Raw genomic sequence first — 23,280 nt, 5'->3', positions numbered from 1 at the left:
CACAATGTCTCTCTCTGTCTCTGTCTCTCTCTCGATGCCTCTGTCTCTCTCTCTCTCTCTCTCTCTCTCTCTCTCGATGCCTCTGTCTCTCTCTCTCTCTCTCTCTCGATGCCTCTGTCTCTCTCACACGATGCCTCTGTCTCTCTCTCTCTCTCTCTCTCTCTCTCTCGATGCCTCTGTCTCTCTCTCTCTCTCTCTCTCTCTCGATGCCTCTGTCTCTCTCACACGATGCCTCTGTCTCTCTCACACGATGCCTCTGTCTCTCTCACACGATGCCTCTGTCTCTCTCTCTCTCTCTCACACGATGCCTCTGTCTCTGTGCCCTAGTGTCTCTCTCCCTCGCTGGGCCCGTATTGATCTGTGTTTGTTCCCGTAGGTCACATCGCGCCGTGGAGCGGCCGCTTCTACTCTCTGTGGGACACTGGGTAAGCCCCGACCGACAGCTCGCCCCTGTGCCACGGCCACCCGGCGTGGCTGTGTTCTCCGCGGGAGGCCTCCGCTCCACCCACCCGGACCACCGGGAGATGGGTGTTGTCGATTGGGTGGGTGGGTGGAGGTGGTTGACTGACAGCGGCTTCCACCAATCCCCACCTCCCAGTCGGGGGGCCAGACACTTTATCCCGGAGCGGCGGCTCCTTCACACCGTAGTGGGGCTCCAGAGCAGGGCCCCACCGTGTCGGGTATTCACTTAGACTAAATGGCAGAGATCCTGCCGCATTCGCAGATCAAGGGGGTGTTCAGTGGCCTTTTTTTTCTTTTACTTACTACATGGAAGGAACTGAGAAGCTGTGCGGAGCAAAAATAAAAACGTCTCTCGGAATAACAAGATAAATGAATCATGATCTCCCAACTCCTCAGCGAGAGTCCCCCCCAGTTGTCGGATCTCATTTGATCCGCAGTATGGCAGGAGCGACTCGGGGGGTAGGCGATTGAGCTGCCGGCGGCTACGTCCTCCTTAATTCCAAACCTCACACACACAAACAAGCACACGCATGCACACACGAATGTACGCACGAATGCACGCACGAATGCACACACGAATGCACACACGAATGCACACGCGAATGCACACGCGAACGCACACACACGCGAACGCACACACAAACGCAAACATACACACACACGCACACATGCACAGACGAACGAGTACACACGAACGCGTGCACACAAGAACGCGCACATACACAAACGCGTGCACACAAGAACACGCACACATACTTACACACACACACAAACACGAACATACACACAAACACACACACACACGCACCATGGACCCCTCTCTCTCGCACTTCTCCCGCTCTGCCTCAGCCTTGGCTTTTGAGCACTTACGCCCCAGTGTGTCAGCTGCTCTTTAGTTCTGCCACCCTGAGACCATTTGCCATGCAAAGGTTCCTCCCGCGCACTAAGGCGCCGTTGATCTCTCGCTCTCTCGCTCTCTCTCTGTCTCCCCCTTCCTCTCTCTATCACTCTCTCTCTCTCTCTTGAATGTGGTCCCGAATCAGCCTTTAAAGAGAAATATTAAAGAGTGAATAATACTTGGGCCGGGGCGCAACAAAGGGAACGCTGTGAACCAACGTTGGAACATGTGTGCACAGAACGAACATGGATGGAGACACACACACGCACATACCCGGATAGAGACAGACACACACACACAGTCCCGGATAGAGACAGACACACACACACAGTCCCGGATAGAGAGAAACACAGAGTCCCGGATAAAGAGACACACAGTCCCGGATAAAGAGACACACAGTCCCGGACAGAGAGACAAACACAACCACAGACCCGGAAAGACACCCACACACAGGCCCGGATAGACACGCACACACACACACAGGCCCGGATAGACACACTCGCATAAACCCGGATAGAGACGCGCACACACACACGCACATACAGTTAGAGGCACACACACACACACACATGGATAGACACACACAGACGTGGATAGTCACACACAGAGACGCGGATAGTGACACACTGATATAAACTCACATGATGCTTAACAGGGTGCAGGAAACTGCACTTTAATTGCGTCTCTTACATCGGCTCTATGTCGTCCACGCTGGCCTTCATGACGCCCCCTCAGTCTGCTCGCCTCCACTTCTCGCGCTCCGTCTTCCCTCCCCTTCTCTTCACTGAGCCGTCGCTCTGTGTTTGTATGTTCTGTTAGTATATGGATTGATAATGGATGGCATTGCAACGTAAACCCATCTCCACTCTTTCCCATCTGCGGCCTTGAGTTATTTCTCTTACTCCCGCGTTCAAATGTTTTGTGCAAATTCCCGACACTTTATCGGCCCAGTTGTTGACCTGAACAAACATTGCCATCATGTCAATAACGTGAACCCCCCTCCCCCTATCTCTCTCTCCGTTTGGTCCCCAGGTACGCCAAGATCCACATCCCCATCATCGCGTCGGTGTCGGAGCACCAGCCCACCACATGGGTCTCCTTCTTCTTCGACCTCCACATCCTGGTCTGCACCTTCCCCGCCGGCCTCTGGTTCTGCATCAAGAACATCAACGACGAGCGGGTGTTCGGTACTAGTCCCTCCGTGTGTGTGTGTGTGTGTGTGTGTGTGTGTGTTGGGCTTTGATCCATATTCATGACATCGGTTGGCTGATGTGAGTGGCACTATTTATGATTTGCTTCATGGAAGATGAGTCACTCGACGCCATCCTCTGAAGTTCCTGTCCAATTTCAATACATATCTGAGAAAATGTCTAAAAGCCGTATAATCTCCTGGTAATGAGGTGTCATTTTTCATAACCGTGCCCTTCCAACGTTTAAGTTGCTGTGCGTTTGATTTCTGGTCGGGATCGCGGTGTGCCTTTTGCAACTGAATTCAAATGAAGCATTGAGGTTGTAAATACTATCTTGGGACTGTCTAAGGAATGAAGGCCTAGTCAAAAATCTCAAGAAAATTATTAATTTAGATACATTAACTCAGTTACACTAGTTACAGTCGCTTTGGGTTAAGAGCTGTCAGCCATCCACCCTAGAAGAATGACTGATAGAATCAGTATCGCATCACCGTTTACACAATCTTTGTTGAATGCTCAGCCACATCTCCTATGTCCCTGACCCTCATTTATCCCCCTCTCTGTCTGTCTCTGTCTCTCTCTCTCCTCTCTGTCCTTCTGGGTATCCTCTATCTATCCTTCTCTGTCGCTCTCTGTCTTGCTCTGTCTCTCGCTCTCCTTCTGTGTATCCTCTCTCTCTCCTTCTCTGTCTCGCTCTGTCCTTCTGTCTCTCTCTCTCTCTCTCTCTCTCTCTCTCTGTCTCTGTCTCTGTCTGTCTCTGTCTCTCTCTCTCTCTCTCTCTCTCTTGTCTCCTGTCTCCTCTCTCTCTCCTTCTCTCTCTCTCCTTCTCTCTCTCTCCCCCATTCTTACTCCCATTCCCTCGCCTCGTTCCAACTCTTGTTCTCTCCCCCCCCCACCCCGCCTCCGGCGCCCCCCAGTGGCGCTGTACGCCATCAGCGCCGTGTACTTTGCGGGCGTGATGGTGCGTCTGATGCTGACGCTGACCCCCGTGGTGTGCATGCTGTCGGCGGTGGCCTTCTCCAGCGTGTTCGAGCACTACTTGGGCGACGACTCCAAGCGCGAGACCCCCCCAGCCGAGGACAGCGGCGACGAGGACGACCGCCGTAACCCCGGCAATCTCTACGACAAGGTAAGTCCAGTCTCGCCCGCACCGCTCAACGTGTTATCCCCCCCCCGTCCGTCCGTCCTGTTTCGTGGAACGCCACACAACGGGACACTCAGACAGACCACGTGAAACCGCAGATAAAATCTTTTTTTTTCACGTATTGAACTCCCATAAACCTTTTTTGTGTGGTTTTAAATTAAGAAATTCAAACCGGTTTAACCTTCTCTATCACCCTTATCGCTAAGATTTCATTATAGTTGTGCAGTCTAATGAAAATCGAAATGCATTCTGGGATACTTCTTCTACCCTGATTCACTGGGCCGGCGTCAGCAATCCGTCTCTTGGAAGGGCCCTCCTTGGGGGCCAAAACGGCACTAGATCTACACCTGTACCGCACCGGGGGACAACAGCAGGGTATTGCGGAGGGATCAGGGGTATTGCCTTTCTGCTGTCGCGGAGAGCCAGCGAACGCATTGAAGCACGCAGGGACCACAGAGCCGTCACTGTTTCTTAGATTGGTTTGGATTGATGGAAAGTAACGCCTCGCCGCGCTTCGAAGCAGGTCGGAAGGAAAGATTTGCCCTCGGCGAAACGGCCTGCTTGTTTCACCTCATTGTTTCGATCGCGCTATGTTAATGTCTCGCGCGTCTGTCAATTGATCACAACGGGCTCCACAAGCGGCTACACTGAACATGACTTGTGGAGCAGACGCCTAATGGCATGAGTGGAGATGTCTAACGTGTCATGGTTCGCTGGTTTCACAGCGTGAACATTTGTCCTTCACTCTGTCCATCTCTTTATGTCTCCGTCTCTTTCTCTCTGTCTCTCTCTGTCTGTGTGTCTGTTTCCTTTTTTATATATCTCAATTTGATACATGGTCATGGCCACTGGTTGGAAGCATCGTAAACGTATACCAATAAAATGTGTTTGTGCTGACACACACATACACACGGACACACTGAGACACAGACACACACATTGAGACACACACACACACACTGAGACACAGACACACACAGAAACACAAAAACACATTGTAGCAGCATATATCATTTCCAAACAACGCTAACCCACCCCATAAGTTTCCTGGCGGCCGTATCTCGGACTCCGTCTCTCTCCGGGGCAATACAATATATTTAGCTCTCCGATGCTACTTCCTCAATAATTCATCCCCAAGCCGGGTCTCAATAATTCAGCGGTGCCGGCGGGGTGTGCGACGCGATCGACACTGACCCTCTGTCTCTGTCTCTCCCTAGGCGGGCAAGGTGCGGAAGCATGTGTCGGAGCAGGAGAAGGCGGAGGAGGGCCTGGGCCCCAACATCAAGTCCATCGTCACCATGCTGATGCTGATGCTGCTGATGATGTTCGCGGTGCACTGCACCTGGGTCACCAGCAACGCTTACTCCAGCCCCAGCGTGGTGCTGGCCTCCTACAACAACGACGGGTGAGGGCCCGTCGCACGCTCGCTCGCTTGTTTGTTGGCTCGCTCACACAGTCTCGCTCGCTCTCTCTCTCTCGCTCACTGTCTCGGTATCGCTCACTGTCTGACTCTCACTCGCTCACTGTCACTCTCTCACACTGTTACTCTCTCCCACTCCCAGTCTCACACACACACATAATCACATGATGCAAGTCCCAGTTGTGGATTACTTTGGTCATGGAGATTATTATTATTTTTTCCTATTTTTTATGTTACAACCTTTATTGTCATACTTTTCATTTTAAGAGCATTACTGCTGTACTGGCACATACTTGACTAATAGTTAACAGCCTGGGTCGATGGTCAACCTTTATATTATACCTCTGAGTGACTCCTGTGAATTGCTCTTGGACTAAATCCTCACCATCCTCACCAACACTTCCTCTGCTGGGGTGCAGAATCCCTTGTTGTATATTTCATACCGCACATTCATAAAACATATCGACGGCTACAGCTAGGAGGAGACGTAGGAGACGTGAATCAAAGGAGGTTAAATTCAATTTGAATGTTTAATCCTCTTCTCCTATATTGAGTATGGGGATCTCCACCTCTAATTACCATGGTTGTGGATGCACAGGCTAATCGCCCGTTCGGGACATGACTGTAGTTGCGCTTTCATCACACATTCATCACCTCTCGGAAGACTTCCATGAGCGCGGTTTAATCGGATGTTGTATGACCAAGCACTCCATCTAACGCCTTAATCAACGCACATTGGCGTTGCGCGGGGAACACATTCACAGGCACATTGCCGCAGGTTAGAATCTCCAATGTACATCAAATAAATATGCCCCGCTTGTTTAATGATTGTTGAAATTACAGTCTGCTTTCTTGCACATTAGTGGGTTTGCTTTCCTTCTGTTGATTCTGTGAGATAATGTGTGCGAAAAATAGCATGCATGCAGGCATGTATGCCTTTGTTTGGTAAAACAGTTTTACACACTCTACGTACAAACAGACGGATACATACACACATGCTGAACACTTGCTGAACAGACACACAAACGCTGAACAAAGACCGACACATATACACTGAACACAAACACACAGTGATCACACACTGAACACAGACACACACACGCTGAACACAGAGACGCACACACACACACACACTGAACACGCATGCCAACGCACACCTCTCAGTCTACCTAACGTTTAATGGATCGCTGGCTTGCGACCGAGGAGTGGAATGTTCAATTAAAATATGAAAATGAGGGCTTTGGCTGGGAGTCATTATGCAGCGACGCGCTGTTTCCAGCTGTTGTTGCCACATGTCAAGTTATTACAGTCATGACATGAAATATTAATGGAGGCCTTGAGGAGGGGCTGGAAGGGTCCCCTATACACTCGTCACAGCGTTACACTTGTAACCCCCCTTCCCCCCCCCCCCCGCCGTTAGGACGCGAAACATCCTGGACGACTTCAGGGAGGCGTACTATTGGCTGAGGCAGAACACTGACGAGCACGTGCGTGTGATGTCGTGGTGGGACTACGGCTACCAGATAGCGGGAATGGCGAACCGCACCACGCTGGTGGACAACAACACCTGGAACAACAGCCACATAGCGCTGGTGAGCCGGTCTCTCTCTCGGCTTCTCTTTTGTGCCCGCCCCTGCTGTGTTTTCTTTGCGAGTTTCGACTTTCTTAACAATGTTCTTCTCTGCTCTGTTGTTGGTTTTTTGTTGTGGAGACAGTGCATCTTGGAATACTGCCAAACAATATCTTTCAGTGATTTGGGGGAAAATTGCGTAGTTCGTACTTCATTGACGCTGTAACTGCTTAGCGCTTGGTTTTGATTTGACAGCGATAAAAGAACGGAACAGATTATCTGCTTAGTTTGAAATCATCTTTCTTTTTGTTGACATTCTCTGAAATGTTATTTTCTCGGCCAAACACAGAGCCAGGGTTCTGATTGGCTGTCAAGCTGCCATCACATAAACTCTGTATCTCTCTCTATCCCCCGAAAAGGTTTCTGGGAAATACATGCGTACATGTCTTTGCTATTTTCTGTCGGTTTTATGCTTCTCTGGTCCCAAATGATGTAAGAAACTGTATGAAACATTATTTCACCATTCCCCCCGGTCTTGTCCAGGTCGGCAAAGCCATGTCGTCCAATGAGAGCGCGGCCTACCAGATCATGAGGTCCCTGGACGTGGACTACGTGCTGATCATCTTCGGCGGTGTGATTGGCTACTCGGGCGATGACATCAATAAGTTCCTTTGGATGGTGCGGATAGCAGAGGGGGAACACCCCAGGGACATCAGGGTAAGTGTGTGTGTGTGTGTGTGTGTGTGTGTGTGTGTGCGTTCGCGCCCACGCCAGCACACACACAGAGCCACGGCAGCAACTGCCCCGTCAGCGTTACTACACTCGTCTCTCTGAACGTCCGCCAACTCGCAGAGCACCCACAATGCATCTGGTGCCATCAAGGGCGCGCTAGGGCCCCTGCTGTATACCTCCTGCTAATTAGTTTGGCTGAAGTTGTGCGGCACCAGGTGCTGCCGGCCCTAATGAACCAAGGCTCAGGCCCCTATAGAAAGGGATCTGAGACCGCCTGGAGAGCCGAAACGCCTCGAAAGCTGAGAAGGTGTTTATTTAAAAGATTGTCTTTAACCAGGGCCATCGATTGAATCGGAGGCTAAACGAAAGATGGCAATCTAATTATGCGCGTGCGAGTTCCGTGGCGTCAGGGAGAAAACGGTGTAAGATAATGCATAATGTGTATCCTTGAGGGAAAGTCACACCAATGCAAACTCTCGGCGAGCCCTTTCACTTATCGCCCTCATCACTTTGCATTTAGATAATTCTCCTTGGGTGTCCTCGTCTGTGGGCTGGGCCTGTCACCAATCTGTCTCCCCCCCGCCCCCATACCCCCTCTCTGTGTCCTTCAGGAGAGTGACTACTTCACCCCTCAGGGGGAGTTCAGGGTGGACAAGGCCGGCTCCCCCACGCTGCTCAACTGCCTGATGTACAAGATGTCCTACTACCGCTTCGGAGAGATGCAGGTGAGCAGAAGCCTTTGGCAGCAGATGGGGTGGAAGGGGCGTACCTAGGGATGGGAATCGAGAACCGGTTCTTGTTCAGAACCGGTGCCGTGTCAACCGATTCCTTGGAATCATTAGCAAGCCTGCTTAACGATTCCGCTTATAGGTTCCGGTCGCGGCAAATGCGTCATGACGTCACACACACGCTGCTTTCGTTTTGGTTCAGAACGCAGCAAACATGACGCCGCCGAGGAAGACGCGCATTGTGCGTTCACACCAAACGCGACGGGGCGACAAGATCCCATACAAAGTGAACGTAGAGACGGCGTCATTGGGCGATTTTTTCGCGAGAGAAAACCGGCGACGAGTTTTTGTCGTGATGACAGCCAATCAGCGTTCGACAGCGTGACAACTGAGTGACATGTGTAACGTAACAGCCAATCAGCGTTCAACCGTCAAACTCAGCGCAGTGCAGTCCGGGGTGAACTGCAGCATGGAGCAAGTGATTGTTGCAGTTTGCGACTCCCGGAGCTCTATATATAATAGTATACTATATAATATAATATAATTGTATATATAATGTCACGGCCAACAGCTCTGTGCGCCTCCGGATGGCCGTAGCGTGGGGAGCTCTCATAGGGATTGGGCTTCTCGGGGTTTGTTTACCGGCGTTGCTATGGTTTCCGGTCTTGTGTGTTCAAACGGTTTATTAGGTAGGCCCATCTAATAAATCTCTGTCTAATCAATACTTCATTTTTGTTTATGTCACTTGAATTTTGTTACAAGTTGAATGCAAATGAGCACTGTTAATATTCCAAAAGGCACAAGCTCTTACTTGACTCTTTTCAGTCTGTGTTTTTAGTTTTATGACACATAATGATGGCATTTGGGCTTAAAAAGCCAAACGTATATTTTTTTGTCTAGACCAATTGATTTGAAAATGTACCATTTCCTAATACTAGACGCACTTCGGATCAGATATTAAAGAGATTTAATACAAACAAACACATATGTACTTATTTTCTCACCCAATGAGAATCGATAAGAGAATCGATAAGGAATCGGATCGATAAGCAGAATCGGAATCGGAATCAGAATCGTGAAATTCTTATCAATTCCCATCCCTAGGCGTACCTACAGTCTAGTTACCTTATCTTATTCAGCAGGCGCTTTTATCCAAAGAGGTCAAGTTGGAGTCGCTACAACCTGGTTTTTAGAATAAATGCAAAGCACTGCAACGCAGCCGTTGCAATGAAACACAAGGTCAGCATGGTTTATAGTGCCGGTGCCAACGGATCTTTCTAAATTCAGTTCAAGTTCAAGTTATTTTTATTTGTCAAATGCACAACATAACAGGCAAAGCATTCATAGCTTGAAATAGATTTTTTTTATCCCAAACTCTCCTTGACAATGCAAAGAATTAAAAATATATCTATAGTATAAGAAGATAAAAAGGGTAACAAGGTACAGCGCAATTAAGATAAAATTGTGTGTCTGGAGTAGTTTGTAGACCTGCTCCCTGATGCCCTCCAGCGGCTCCGACGGCCATGGTGGGCAGCCCTCCTCCCCTATCGTTGGCCAGGGTTGGGGCCCCCTCCCTGGGGAAGGGGGGAGCGGGTGCACCCATTTCCTCCCTCGTCCATCCTCCGCGAGAAGGGGGAGGAAATGGGTCCCTCCCCTACCCAACGGTGCAAACCCACTCTTCTGGCAGTGAGAGGACAGAGGAGTGAGGCAGGAGTGAGGCGAGGGTGGAGCGGAGTGTATCGGAGTGTATCCACGGGTGAATAACAGTGAACATAAACTGCAGTACTGGAGTCCCCTAGGCTTGTCGTTATGTGCAATAATATTGCATTTCTGAATATGTTGCTGGTATGAACCTGTTCAGGCGGTACTGTGGGGAAAATCACCATAATAATAATAAAACACAGAGCAGGGTTGATGTGGCGCTAAACGTGACAGGGTCGCATGCTGACGCCATAGCAGCTCGCTGGGGAGGAGACGCATTGATCTTTTCATCAAAGTACTTCCCAATGTCACGTCGGCTGTTTGAAACGTGCCACGCTCCTTTGTCAGTGTGTTTCATGCCTGTGGATCGCGTCGGGTCGTGTTTTTCCCCCTGCGCTCGCTGCAGCAACGGCATGACATTGTTTCGTAAGTGCATAACATCCATAAGAAATGGGGTGTCGGACAGCCCCACAGTGGACACTCTGTACCCAGTTCAGCGGGGGCTGGGGATCTGCCCCCGGTCCCCCAGAGTGTTCCTGGAGGGCATTGGACCGGGGGGGGCCAAGGGGGCCTGGAAGTGAGAGGAGCGCAACACTATTTATATCCAGTTGCTCGCCGATGTTGGAGAGAGTCAGAATGTGTTGGTGAGAGGAGGCAGTCGGGCTAACAGGGAGAGTTACGGAGAAACCGTTTAAGTGAGGAGATGTGTCTGTTGTAGGGATAGGCTGCTTGGGTACTCTGTCTGGATGGCAGTAGGTCTGGGATCCAGCAGTCATGTGTTGTAGAAGAACTTCAGGGGGGGAAAGAGAATGGACACCAAAGACTGCGAGAGTCTTAGATACGCCTGGTTCCCTGTTATAGTAGATACTGTACTCTACTATTCTACTTTTAATAAGAGTGTTTCCTCAGTGGCCATTCTGCACGTTGTCGATTTGAAACTTTTGCAGACTCTTTTTCTTAGAACATCGGTGTCCGGAAAGGATATTTATAGCTTCCCACCGGGAAATATTCTGGCTGGTTTTCTGTTCGCAATTTATCCAATTGCACACTTTCAACGGTGCTAACCGGTGCCTGGCTATGATGAACTTGTTCGGAAAAATATACTCAAAATTGCACTAATCTTCCATCTTTGTCATTTCTGGTGATATTTTGACATTAGATCCGAAACAAATTGAAAGTACCGTGGAATTAACCTCAATTTCCCGTCCCTCCTGTTCAGAGTTGTGATGGCGAGGTTGTGAGAGATACAGCTCTGCATCAGGATGAGGTCTGTTTGACAGCCTGTTTAGCCTACGTCGGAGCCAGGGTAGCAGGAGGAGTCAGTCGGCAGACTGAGGTGCGTCTCGCAGGCTGTCGAAGTCACCCAGGGATCACCCGAGTGGAGCCGTCCACGTCCTCCATGAAGCAGGATGACGAAATGACCCCAATGTGCCTTCTAACCCTGGTCTGCAGTCATACCAACGACGCGGTACACAAGCGACGCGTCACTGCCTGCTCTCCTCCCGACGACAGAGGGCTGAACTTCAGGAGATGTGGCGTTGAGCAAAACCTGAGAGGGCAGCAGGAGTAGCCTGGCCCCCCCAGGGGTTCTCTGCGAGGGTCCGGAGAGAGAGGGCACGGAGTTCGGAGTTTAGACTGGGAAGTTCGGCCGCTTTGTCGACTGCTGACCAGCAGTTCCGCACACACCCACACCCGGGCGAAGTGGTAACAGGGGTCAGAGGTCGTCTGTGTTTTTGTGCGTCCACATTCAAAACAGACAGAATATGAATGAGAAAAGAGCCGCTGGTGAATGACTGGAGTGAACTGTTGACGCACAGTGCAAGAGGAGACAATGGAGAATGCCATGAATTTTTGAGTCGGCGCTGGTAGAATCAAAAAGGTCTACGTCCCAGAGAAACCCAACAAATAGCCCACAGCTAGGTGAGTGCAGCTAACAATGGCTAAACTAGCTGATCTCCCAGTAAATAACAAGTCAAGGCAAAATGCTAGGCACGAAGAAGAAGTTTGATTGAAGTTCTGAAGCGACCTCGAAAAGTCAAATTCCGGTAGAAAATGCGCACATTACACTGGGCAGAATTCAAGGAGTTCACTATGTAGGTTGGACCTTCATCCAACTGCTTAACCAATGTTTAGTGCCTCTGCGGTGAAAGGGAGAAGCATCCATCGATGGTGGGGTGTGTCAAGCCCACCAGACGATGAGATGGGTGGTGGGTGGCTTTAGGAAGAGACGCCGCGCTCAGATCCAACATCCTCAGCCGGAGAATAACGACTTCACGCCTCCAACCTTGTCTCTCAACCGTAAATAACAAAATAAAAAACGATCGGCTGGTGGAAAAACGTGTGTTGTGATCTGCGACGGCGCAGGCAGCGCGTTTCCTCCAGACAGAGGATCCTTGAGGGGCTCCTAGGGGGGCCGAGACAGACAGACAGAGGAAGGAGGAGGAATTACAGAGCGAGAGATCAGGTTATGGGGGGGGGGGCCCTGCTGTTGCGGTTCCTGGCTGGTTCAGCTTGGGGGTTCATGGGAATAGGAAGTGAGGCGGTGCCAAGTTGTTCTGTTATCCGCACATAAAGCCCCGTCTGGCTGCCAGCTCGGGCCCTCTCCTGCGGTGGTTCCTGCTGCTTCAACACCAACGCCAGGAACCGCCCAGCCAGGGCCCCGTCCAGATCCAGATCCAGATCCATGGTCATTGGGCAGAGTACAAGTACACAGACAACGACATGTGGTCGGAGATCTAAACAGAAGTGCAAAAGAGCGGTTAAGGTACAGCTTGAACGTGATTTTCATATAGTGCAATATAAGTAGAGTATAGGCAATATAGGTACAGTATAGACAATATATGTACAGTGTAGACAATAAATGTACAGTAAAGACAATAAATGTACAGTAAATACAATAAATGTACAGCAAAGACATTATATGTAGAGTAAAGACAATATAAGTACAGTATAGGCAATAGAAGTACAGTATAGAGTACTTGGAATCCAGGTCTCTCGGACCGGGAAGCCGGGGGGGGGGAGGCAGAGATGGAACGAGGGGCCGGAGAACAAGACCGGGAAAATTAATAAGAGGGGAGCCAGGGGGGAGAGATGCCAGGGGAGATAGGGAAGGAATGGAGGCGAGGCGAGAGCCAGAGGTGTTGGTTTTGTGGCGGTGGAGAGCCGAGAGGACGAGGGCAGACCCGAGGCTTGGAGGACACCGCTAAGGAAATAAACAAACCCCGGAGTAGCCAGCCAGGGGGTTTGAGCCGGGAAGTGCGAGGCCATCACAATGCAGTTCACAGGGACGTGCACACGGCGAGGGGATTGAATGATAACCGGGGACAGCCGTCCGGGAGAGCGCACCGCCCCAGAGGTGCAGCCCGTATCACATCCCCTCCACGCCTCTTTTTTATGCGTGCTCGCCTCGTACATGCGCTAGGTGTTGTGCTGGCTCCGCTGGAAGGCAATATTGATTTAGGTTTTGTGTTGATCGTTCAAAGTGTTTTTGCCTCCGTTGCTTTCCCTGAACAGGTAGGGGAAACTCTCCCAAGGGAGGGCAGTTCTTTCCGCTGTTGACAGAGCCGCCTCGCTCTGTCGGCGCTACCTTTTCCCTGTGAACACATTTACGTTCTGAAACGTACCACAGACGGCAGAAGGCTGTGCTGCGTTGGTGTCTAAAGCTATAAAACACCGGAGCTTGCAGTTGTGATTCAGCGAGAGTAAGATCTCTCCCAGACACAACCCCAGTAGGGAGTTGGAGCCGGCCCTTGTGTTTTGCTTGAGGCTAGCTCTCCCTCTAGTGGCAGGAGAATATGCGTTTGTCAGGCTGTTGCTGTGCCATCATTCTCCATCAGTAGTCTGCAGGAAGACGCCACGGGGGATTAGTTAAATTAATTAGCTAGATTAATTTAAAAGGTTGACGGAAGTGAAAAGCGGTGATCATAGCTGCCCCATAACTCTTCATCTCCCTCCTGTCTGCCCTCCTCCCCCCTCCACCAGCTGGACTTCCGGACGCCGCCGGGCTTCGACCGCACGCGCAACGCCGAGATCGGCAACAAGGACATCAAGTTCAAGCACCTGGAGGAGGCGTTCACGTCGGAGCACTGGCTGGTGCGTATCTACAAGGTGAAGAAGCTGGAGAACCGCCAGCCGCTGGAGCGCAAGCTGCGAAGCGTCCTGCCCAAGCCCAAGTACACCTCCAAAAAGGTAAGCGCTCAGCCCGGTCACCTGACCGGGGTATCTTATGATCTGAGTGCTTTGGCCGTATCCCATTTCAGTGTGATGGTTACACGATGATACTGCTTAATCTTTTCAATATTTCATTGTACAATATGTTTTAAATATTATCCATTGTGTATTATTAGTGCTGTTCCACTGCCTGTCTTCTGAGCAATGTGTTAAGCAGGGCGATAGCCACATTTTTCAGTTAAAACATTTTATTTTTTGGGGCCAGGGTGTTAATTAAGTACGTATTCATTCCCTGAACAGACGTCCAAGAGAAAGCGAGGACACATCAGGAACAAGCTGACTCTGAAGAAAGGCAAGAAACAAACGCGGAAATAATGAGGACCAGAGAACCCCCCCCCCCCCCCCCTCCCAACACACACAAATACACACACATGCTCACAAACACACACTTACACACACACTTACGCAAACACTCACTCGCAACTGTCCAAGAACCTCTCAAAGAAAAACTTGTACGACTTATGAAGAATCATCTCTTAAACCAAGCCCCCGTTGTCTGGAGGGGGGGCCCCAGCTCCCGGACGGTGGTACCCCTTACCGGGGGTCCCCGCCCCCCACCACGGGCCCGGGGAAGCTCCTAGTGTCCCATCTCTGACCAGCTCCAGACGCATCATCCATTTTATCCTGAGGATATCTTGCTTTCAAACCCTCTTTTTTTTTCGTTCCTTTTCTTTTTCTGTGCAATTTTCTTTTTTTTGTGCTTGAATGTGGCGAAACACTGCTGGGTTCAGCGTCTCAATCGACTCTGTTTTTGTTTTGGTGGTATTTCTTTTTAATTGCGTACTATTAACTGCTCGTTAGGTCCGGGCTGTTCATCTAATGGGACGGGGTGGGTGGATGGACATGGAGATGACTAATACTGTGGAGGCCGGGAGGATTTTTGCACCAAAGACCCAGCAGGGACTCTGCAACGTGGCCCCCCCAAGGCCGCTCGAGAGGGTCCGACCGGTGAGAGACTACTTCCTGAAAAAAGGTGTGTACGGAGGTCTCGTAAGAGGAGTGCCGGCGTTTAGACGCGTCCCGTATGTGATAACTTATTTTGAGTCATCTCCTCCATTCCAAACGATTCGCTAATAAAAAACAAGAATGGCTTGATGTGTGTATATATGTGGAAAAAAAATTCTGAAAGGGTTCTAATATATTGGATTATTGTGGTGGTTTTTCTTTGTTTTAATATGGAGATTCTGTTTGTTTCTTTGTTGGTGTCTATGGGCGGTGTGGCAGCAAATCAATCCGTGAATGCAATAAATTCCTAATGAATAAAGTCTAATGGAGGAAGTTGAGGTTTTGTTATAAGAATGAATGTGAATTTTTACTAAGACTTATTCACCCAATGCTTCGATTGTACATGCTGCTGCTAGAGTTTTAAAGAAGGGGTAGTTCTAATAAATGATGAGTCCTCCTATCCACCAGAGGGAGCTCTGAGTAAGCCTAGTGCCTCATTGCTGGTATCCACTTGAGTGTTTCTTTGGCTTGTAACGTGTTCACTCGTATTACATATAGTTTGACAGTGGGAGGATTTGGCAATGACTGCCAATGATGGAATTGAAGGGGGTTGGGGGGGGGGTATGCCCTCTTTAAGAACCCTAAAGAGGGCAAGAGACCAACGCTAATCGAAGTCTAGTGAGCCAGTGTGAATGGAAAGGCCAGCATTACATTTGAATATGTTTTGTCTGACCATGTCCCCTATATTTTGTTTTATCTCCTATGGGCACTGCACTGTTCCTGGCTCAGGTCCATATAGGCTTGTCCTGTTGTTGTGGGGGTTCTTGGGCCCACTGTTGGAATGTGTTGTTAAACTAAATGGCTCATCACATGACTATAAAGGGCTTTATATGGTTCCACGTTCCCGCAACGCAATGACCACGCAGACGCCTCGACGCAGTCGTGAGCGTTTATGGGTCTGCGTCGGGTTTAAGTGAGCGGACCAATCACAGCCCTTGCTGCTGCGGCGCCTCGACGGAAGGTTACGATTTTTGCGAGGCACACGTCCGGCCCTTGGGGTGGACGCAACGAGGGTACGCAAGCGCGTAAGGGGTCCGTAACCCCCTTGCGTAGCGGGAACGTGGAACAATAAAAAGTCCTTAACACATTATGGAGTTGCACTTCCTCCTCACACCTAGTGCATCTTTTTCAAGCGGTTATTTTCTTTTCTGTTCTTCATTTTGGCCATGTTCTCTGAGGTAGTCTCACAAAACAGATGTTGGACTTATATCTAAAATGGCTACATTTGCACTGATTCGGTTTCTTTGGTAGGTCACTAGAAGTTCAGCTATACTATAGTATACTGGTATCCCAAATTACCGCCAAGGCAACAGGGGACCGTAGCTAAAGAGTTGTGAGTGCAGAAAGTGTCATTGTTTTCCATAAAAGCATATCAGTTCCTTCCGAGTTGAGATGAAGCCTTAATGTTATTTATATTGTAAAAAAAAATAAATGAAATAAAAAACATTCTTAATTATTTTAAAAACTTTTTGTTTTTAATTTCTTTTTTTACTTTTTTGATGTTTAGTGCTTTATTGTGTTAAGTCTTCAGCGCCACTGGATTCACTATTTTTGATGCATTGCCCTAAAAAAAACATTCTTTCCTCTTGCTCAACCTCAAGGTTTACATTTTTACATTGTTTTGTTTGCTCATGTTGAAATGTAGACCAGATTAAAACAACTATTCAAGTTTGCAAAAATGATTGTTCGATTTTTTTCATCTATCGCTAAGGTCTGGAATTTTCTATTATCTTCCTTGTAAATTAATTTATTTTGTTGATAAAGTTAAACTTTGGAAACTTCACCTCTTCATTGAGTGAGTCCAAATTATTCCTTTCAGCTTAGTTTGTAGACAAACCACACGAGGGCAGTGTTAGTCAAGTCATCTGCTCACTTGGTTATAAACGACCCTATGATTTATACTTGGTAGCCTGAAGCAGCAATTATCAAAGTGGGGTCCACGAAAATAATTAAATAAAAATAGTCTAATTACCAGGAGGAAGGGGCAATTCTAAGATGAGATCTTTAGGGGGATCAGCGCATACGGATGTGACATGCGTATTGTCAAGTGTTGAATAGTGACTGCAGCCACACACTTCCATGTCAATATGGTTTCTACAATGTAAAGCAGAAAAAGGCTTTGTTGAAGCTTGCACGTTATTACAGCGCAGTAGCAGGGACTCCCTTAATGAGAGATATATTGGTTGGGGTTCTCGGGCTATCTGAAGAACCGGGCATTTCGAGCGATGGGCGATCTGTTTAGTGAAGGGACCTTTCCAAATAAGCCCCTTTCCAAAAAAGTTGCCAATGCCAGGTCAGAGGAGGCATTGTGAGAGACTAGCACCTGAGTTTCAAGAGAAAAATCACTGGTGATCGGTTGCTAGATCTTTTGCTATCTGTCACCCTGGCTTCGGTAAACACTTCCCTTATAACAGAATAGCCCTAGACCCAAACCCTAAAACCAAAATAGGAAACCCTAAAACCTGAAACAATACCCTAAAACCATGCTTTCCTATTACCGAAATGCACGATGAATTGCAGCATAAAGTGATTATAGAATATAGAGCATTGTTAACACATAGTAAATAGTTTCTAAATCAATCTCATGAAAATTTCTCTAACTCAGGGGTGCCCAACCAGTCGATCGCGGTCTACCAGTTGACCGCCGACAGACCCCAAGTCGACCGCGAGGGGTGAAGAAGAAAAAAAAATAATAATTTCTTTTTTTTAATAAAAGAAAATTTGCGCGGGACATACGCGCGGTAGCGCATGCGCTGTCAACAGCAGTTGAAAGCCGTCAACAGTAGTTACGCACTCCTTAACGTTAACGTTGGCATGGCTGAGGGGAAACGAGCTAAGACCTACCATTTTCACCCTGAGTGGGAGGAAGATTATTCCTCCCCCCCCCGGCTTGAAGGTAGGTTTGCAATGTTGACACTAGGCTGGTAGATCTCGGGAGGTTGGCTACTTGAAAAGTAGATCTTGGGTCAAAAAAGGTTGGGCACCCCTGCTCTAACTCAATCATTTATACTGGATTATGAATTGCTTACTAATGGGTATTCATGTAATGAACACTTAGTGCGCCAGTTTAACTGTTTCTCTTCCACCAATACAATCACACTGAATGGGATTTGATTTATTCAAGTATCTCACAGGTTGGGAGTAAACCTGACGGCATCCTGTTAAGACGGAAACACTCACATAGTGATAATCCACAGGCCACAAACTATGGAAGCATATATGTAGCAAAATTCAAATGGCAATGCAATTTGGAATTACATTATGCATTTGACAATTCATTATGCAATTTTATAATGTAATTTGTAAATACGTTATTCAAAGTGTATTTTAACAAGCAAAGTGACAATGCAATCCTCAATTAAATTTGCAAAAGTTATAACAATACAAATAGAATAACATTTTGTCAAATTATTTGAGTTCCTTTATACAAATTGAAAAGCTATAGCGTCCCCGTGATTGCAATCCACTTCGCCACGCTCCGTGTGTTGCGATATTCAAATGGCATTTCAATCCGCAAAACGGAATCCAAAGAGGAATCCAAAAAGTCAATATGCAAAGTGGCAAACGTATCAGCCAATCAGCGTCTGGGCGGGAACTACGTCACTTGCTCGTAATTTCCTTGTTCACTTCTAGTTCTTCGTATGTGTCAGGTTCATGGTCACCAATGGAGATTATTGATACGCTCCGAAGTTTGGCCGATGATGTGGAGAACACAGATGCAGTAGATAGAGTGCGTGTTCTGGGAGATAGGATGGACGACTTATCCTCACTGGTACGTTTTGACGCCAGTGTGGTAAACACAAAGATTTCCCAAGTGCTACAGGCACTGGGTGCGAAACATACGGTCGGGAGACTCACCGTCTCCACCCACTCCTCACCTACAAAGCTCTCCACAACCTAGCCCCCAGTTACCTCTGGGACCTCCTCCAAGAATACACTCCCTCCCGCTCCCTCCGCTCAACCTCTGCTGGACTACTATGTATCCCCACATCACGACTCATTACGAATGGGTGCCCGATCATTCAGCTGTTCAGCACCCAGGCTCTGGAACTCCCTCCCCCCACACATAAAACAGTCAGACACAATTGAAAGTGACGTAGTTCCCGCCCAGACGCTGATTGGCTGATACGTTTGCCACTTTGCATATTGACTTTTTGGATTCCTCTTTGGATTCCTCTTTGGATTTCCTCTTTGGATTCCGTTTTGCGGATTGAAATGTCATTTGAATATCGCAACACACGGAGCGTGGCGAAGTGGATTGCAATCACGGGGACGCAATAGCTTTTTCAATTTGAATAAAGGAACTCAAAGAATTTGACAAAATGTTATTGTATTTTTATTGTTATAACTTTTGCAAATTTAATTGAGGATTGCATTCTCACTTTGCATATTAAAATACACTTTGAATAACGTATTTACAAATTACATTATGAAATTGCATAATGCATTGTCAATTGCATAACGTAATTACTTATTGAATTGCAAATTGCAAATTGCATTGCCATTTGAATTTTGCTACATATATGCTTCCATAACAAACGGCTCACAGACAATTGTTGAAACAAAAGTACGCCCACGTTTTGTCATTGTTGACTGATCAGTTTAGAGAGGGAAACTGTCTGAAGGCCCGACTAATGCTAAGTCACAGCAAACGGAATAACTGCGATTGCCAATGACACTAGCTGCGTTTCCATCTAAAAGGTGATGCGAATCTTTAGAAAGTTCGCAAAAAAGTAATTTGAATTAGGTGCGTTTCCATCAAGTGGTTGGAGCGGAATAGGGTGATGACGTTACACGTTGATGTCGGCAGGGTTGCTATGGCCGGTCATTATGCGGAAATCGGAAAGACTGTCAGTCCTGTTTGTTCAAAGTTCGCTACGTCACAGCTGATTCGCAAAATGTGTTTCCATCTCCCATTTTGCGAATTTACTCTGTTTCGCATTTCTCAAAAACCACCTCAAGCGAGTGGATAAACTTTTTTGCGAATTAGAGGATTTTGATGCGAATTTTGGTGTTTCCATCAACGTTTACTGATTCGATACTTCAAAGTTCGCATTAAATTAGGGGTATGGAAACGCACCTACTAACGATTGCCCGCTTGCCCGGGGCAAGTAAAAAAAAAATTTGGGCAAGTTGAGACTTTTTCTGGTTGCCCGAACGGGCAAGTGGATTTTTGGGTGGATGTTAATATAAAGGCTATTTATTCAAATGTTTTTAGAAACTGCAGAACAAACTTTTGTTCCGCAAAAACACACAAAATAGAAGTATTTGCAATTGATCAGCGCTCTGTCTTCTCTTCTCTCGGAAAGCGAGTTAACAGACACGCATCGCTTCAGTGCGAATATAGCCCCTCCTTCTGTCACTCACTCGCAGTGCGTTCTCTGGCCGTGATTCGTAGGTGTTAGCTAAAGGTTAGCCAATACAGCTAGCATCTCAAGTGCAGCGCCTCTGCGAACGGTTAGGTAGAAGGAAAATGGAGTAGTGATGGAGGACTGCAGTTTGGAAGTACTTTGAGGCAAATTATCAAGGAAAGTCATATGCAAGAACACGGTTTTGAGTTTCATAACTGTGCACATGCACAGAAATAGTGATCTTTTTCACGAAATTGGACCCTCCACCATTTGTGAGGGACCAATTTCAACTACCGTAACAGCGCCGCGCCAATCAACTGTGACTGGCTTGCTGCAGAGTGTGAGCGTCTTGGGAATACCTGGACAATATAATGGATATAACATGGACACATAAGACAATCAATATTCAGTATTTTTATGGATTTATTGTACAAATTGCCTGAAAAGATGCACGTTCCAGGATAAATTGAAAAGCTCCCGTAAGGGCTGAGATGGCAGAGGACAGCTGATTTGGAACGGAACAACAGCTGTTCGCTTTCATGGGGGAAAACTAAGGAACTTCAACCTACTTAGGCCTACTAATTAACGTTCAAAAGCTATTAAATCTTCAACAAAATATGCAGACACTGTCAAAATCAGTTCCAGGGAGTATATAGGGATTATTAATGTTGTTTTTGATGGTGTTTTTTTCTGGAACGAGTATTCGAATATTCGTTCAGAAAAACCAACGAGTAGGCCTATTCGAAGCCTGAAAAATGGCATTCGGGCCAGCCCTAATGTTGTTTATTATTGGTTGTCATGAAAAAAAAACATAAAGGGTAACACTGTTGTCTTTGTCAAATAAAATATAAGGGGTAACACCATCGTGTTTTATTGGTCGTCATGAAAAAAAACATAAGGGGTAACAACACTGTAGATATTTATCAATTAAAACATAGGGGGTAACACTGTCGCTTTTATCAGATGAAATATGAGGGGTAACACTGTTGTTTTTTATTGGTCGTCATGAAAAAAACCATAAGGGGTAACACTGTTGTTGTTTATTGGTCGTCATTAAAAAAAAACATAAGGGGTAACACTGTTGTTTTCTATTGGTCATCATGAAAAGAAACATAAGGGGTAACACTGTTGTCTTTGTCATATAAAATATAAGGGGTAACAACACTGTAGATATTAATCAATTAAAACATAGGGGGTGTGGCATCCCGCCCCTGAAGCCTCGGCCTTCCCGGTCCCGTGGGACCGTGAAGGACGGGGTGTACCACCCCCACCCACCAGCCGGCGACGGAGAGCACCGGGTCCTTCCCCCCAATCAGCGGGATGGGGGACACCTGGCGGCTGGGAGGAGGAAGGCCCGGAGCCACTATAAGAGAGGCAGAGACACGCATGGACGGGAGAGGCAGAGACACACATGGACTGCAGAGGCTTGAGGCCCACGGAGACCCAAGCGCACCCTTATCCTGTCTTTTATAATTGCAATAAACGCCGAAGTCGGCTTAAACCAACCGTTGCCACCTGTTTTCCTGAATCCCGGCCCATTCTCCAAGCCGGATACCACAGGGGTAACACTGTCGCTTTTATCAGATGAAATATGAGGGGTAACACTGTTGTTTTTTATTGGTCGTCATGAAAAAAACCATAAGGGGTAACACTGTTGTTTTCTATAGGTCATCATGAAAAAAAACATAAGGGGTAACACTGTTGTTTTTTATTGGTCGTCATGAAAAAAAACAAAAGGGGTAACACTGTCGATATTTATCAATTTAAACATAAGGGGTAACACTGTTGTTTTTTATTGGTCGTCATGAAAAAAAAGATAAGGGGTAACACTGTTGTCTTCGTCATATAAAATATAAGGGGTAACACCATCGTGTTTTATTGGTCGTCATGAAAAAAAACATAAGGGGTAACACTGTAGATATTTATCAATTAAAACATAAGGGGTAACACTGTTGTTATTTATTGGTCAACATGGAAAAAACATGAGGGGTAACTCTGTCGTTATTTATCGGCCGTCATGAAATAAATGTAAGGGGTAACACTGTTGATATTTATCAAATAAAACATAGGGTTTACACTGTTGTTTTTTATGGGTCACCATGAAAAAAAACTTAAGGGGTAACACTGTTGTTTTTTATCGGTCGTCATGAAAAAAAACATAAGGGGTAACACTGTTGTTTTTTATTGGTCGTCATGAAAGAAAACATAAGGGGTAACACTGTTGTTTTTTATTGGTCATCATGAAAAAAAACATAAGGGGTAACACTGTTGTTTTTTATTGGTCTTCATGAAAAAAAACATAAGGGGTAACACTGTTGTTTTTTATTGGTCGTCATGAAAAAAAACATAGAGGGTAACACTGTTGTTTTTTATTGGTCGTCATGAAAAAAAACAAAAGGGGTAACACTGTCGATATTTATCAATTTAAACATAAGGGGTAACACTGTTGTTTTTTATTGGTCGTCATGAAAAAAAAGATAAGGGGTAACACTGTTGTACTTTATTGGTCGTCATGAAAAAAACATAACACTGTTGTCTTTGTCATATAAAATATAAGGGGTAACACCATCGTGTTTTATTGGTCGTCATGAAAAAAAACATAAGGGGTAACACTGTAGATATTTATCAATTAAAACATAAGGGGTAACACTGTTGTTATTTATTGGTCAACATGGAAAAAACATGAGGGGTAACTCTGTCGTTATTTATCGGCCGTCATGAAATAAATGTAAGGGGTAACACTGTTGATATTTATCAAATAAAACATAGGGGTTACACTGTTGTTTTTTATTGGTCATCATGAAAAAGTACAGAAGGGGTAACACTGTTGATATTCATCAAAGAAAACA

General features: G+C 47.0%; 1 protein-coding gene across 1 annotated transcript in view; it reads left to right on the top strand.

Annotated features, from left to right (window-relative positions):
• Positions 1 to 16,759, top strand: part of LOC132450713 (dolichyl-diphosphooligosaccharide--protein glycosyltransferase subunit STT3B-like) — a 78,782-nt gene extending 62,023 nt beyond the window's left edge. The window contains exons 8-16 of the mRNA XM_060042770.1: positions 377 to 425; positions 2,393 to 2,547; positions 3,468 to 3,679; positions 4,912 to 5,099; positions 6,535 to 6,706; positions 7,228 to 7,401; positions 8,028 to 8,141; positions 13,827 to 14,033; positions 14,316 to 16,759. Coding sequence (XP_059898753.1) covers positions 377 to 425; positions 2,393 to 2,547; positions 3,468 to 3,679; positions 4,912 to 5,099; positions 6,535 to 6,706; positions 7,228 to 7,401; positions 8,028 to 8,141; positions 13,827 to 14,033; positions 14,316 to 14,390 — 1,346 coding nt within the window. The 3' untranslated portion in view covers positions 14,391 to 16,759. The remainder of the gene's footprint in view (positions 1 to 376; positions 426 to 2,392; positions 2,548 to 3,467; positions 3,680 to 4,911; positions 5,100 to 6,534; positions 6,707 to 7,227; positions 7,402 to 8,027; positions 8,142 to 13,826; positions 14,034 to 14,315) is intronic.
• Positions 16,760 to 23,280: the final 6,521 nt, after the last annotated feature.

The sequence above is a fragment of the Gadus macrocephalus genome, chromosome 22, assembly GCF_031168955.1.
Source record: "Gadus macrocephalus chromosome 22, ASM3116895v1".
Taxonomy (NCBI): Eukaryota; Metazoa; Chordata; class Actinopteri; order Gadiformes; family Gadidae; genus Gadus; species Gadus macrocephalus.
This window is presented reverse-complemented; position numbering and strand designations above follow the sequence as displayed.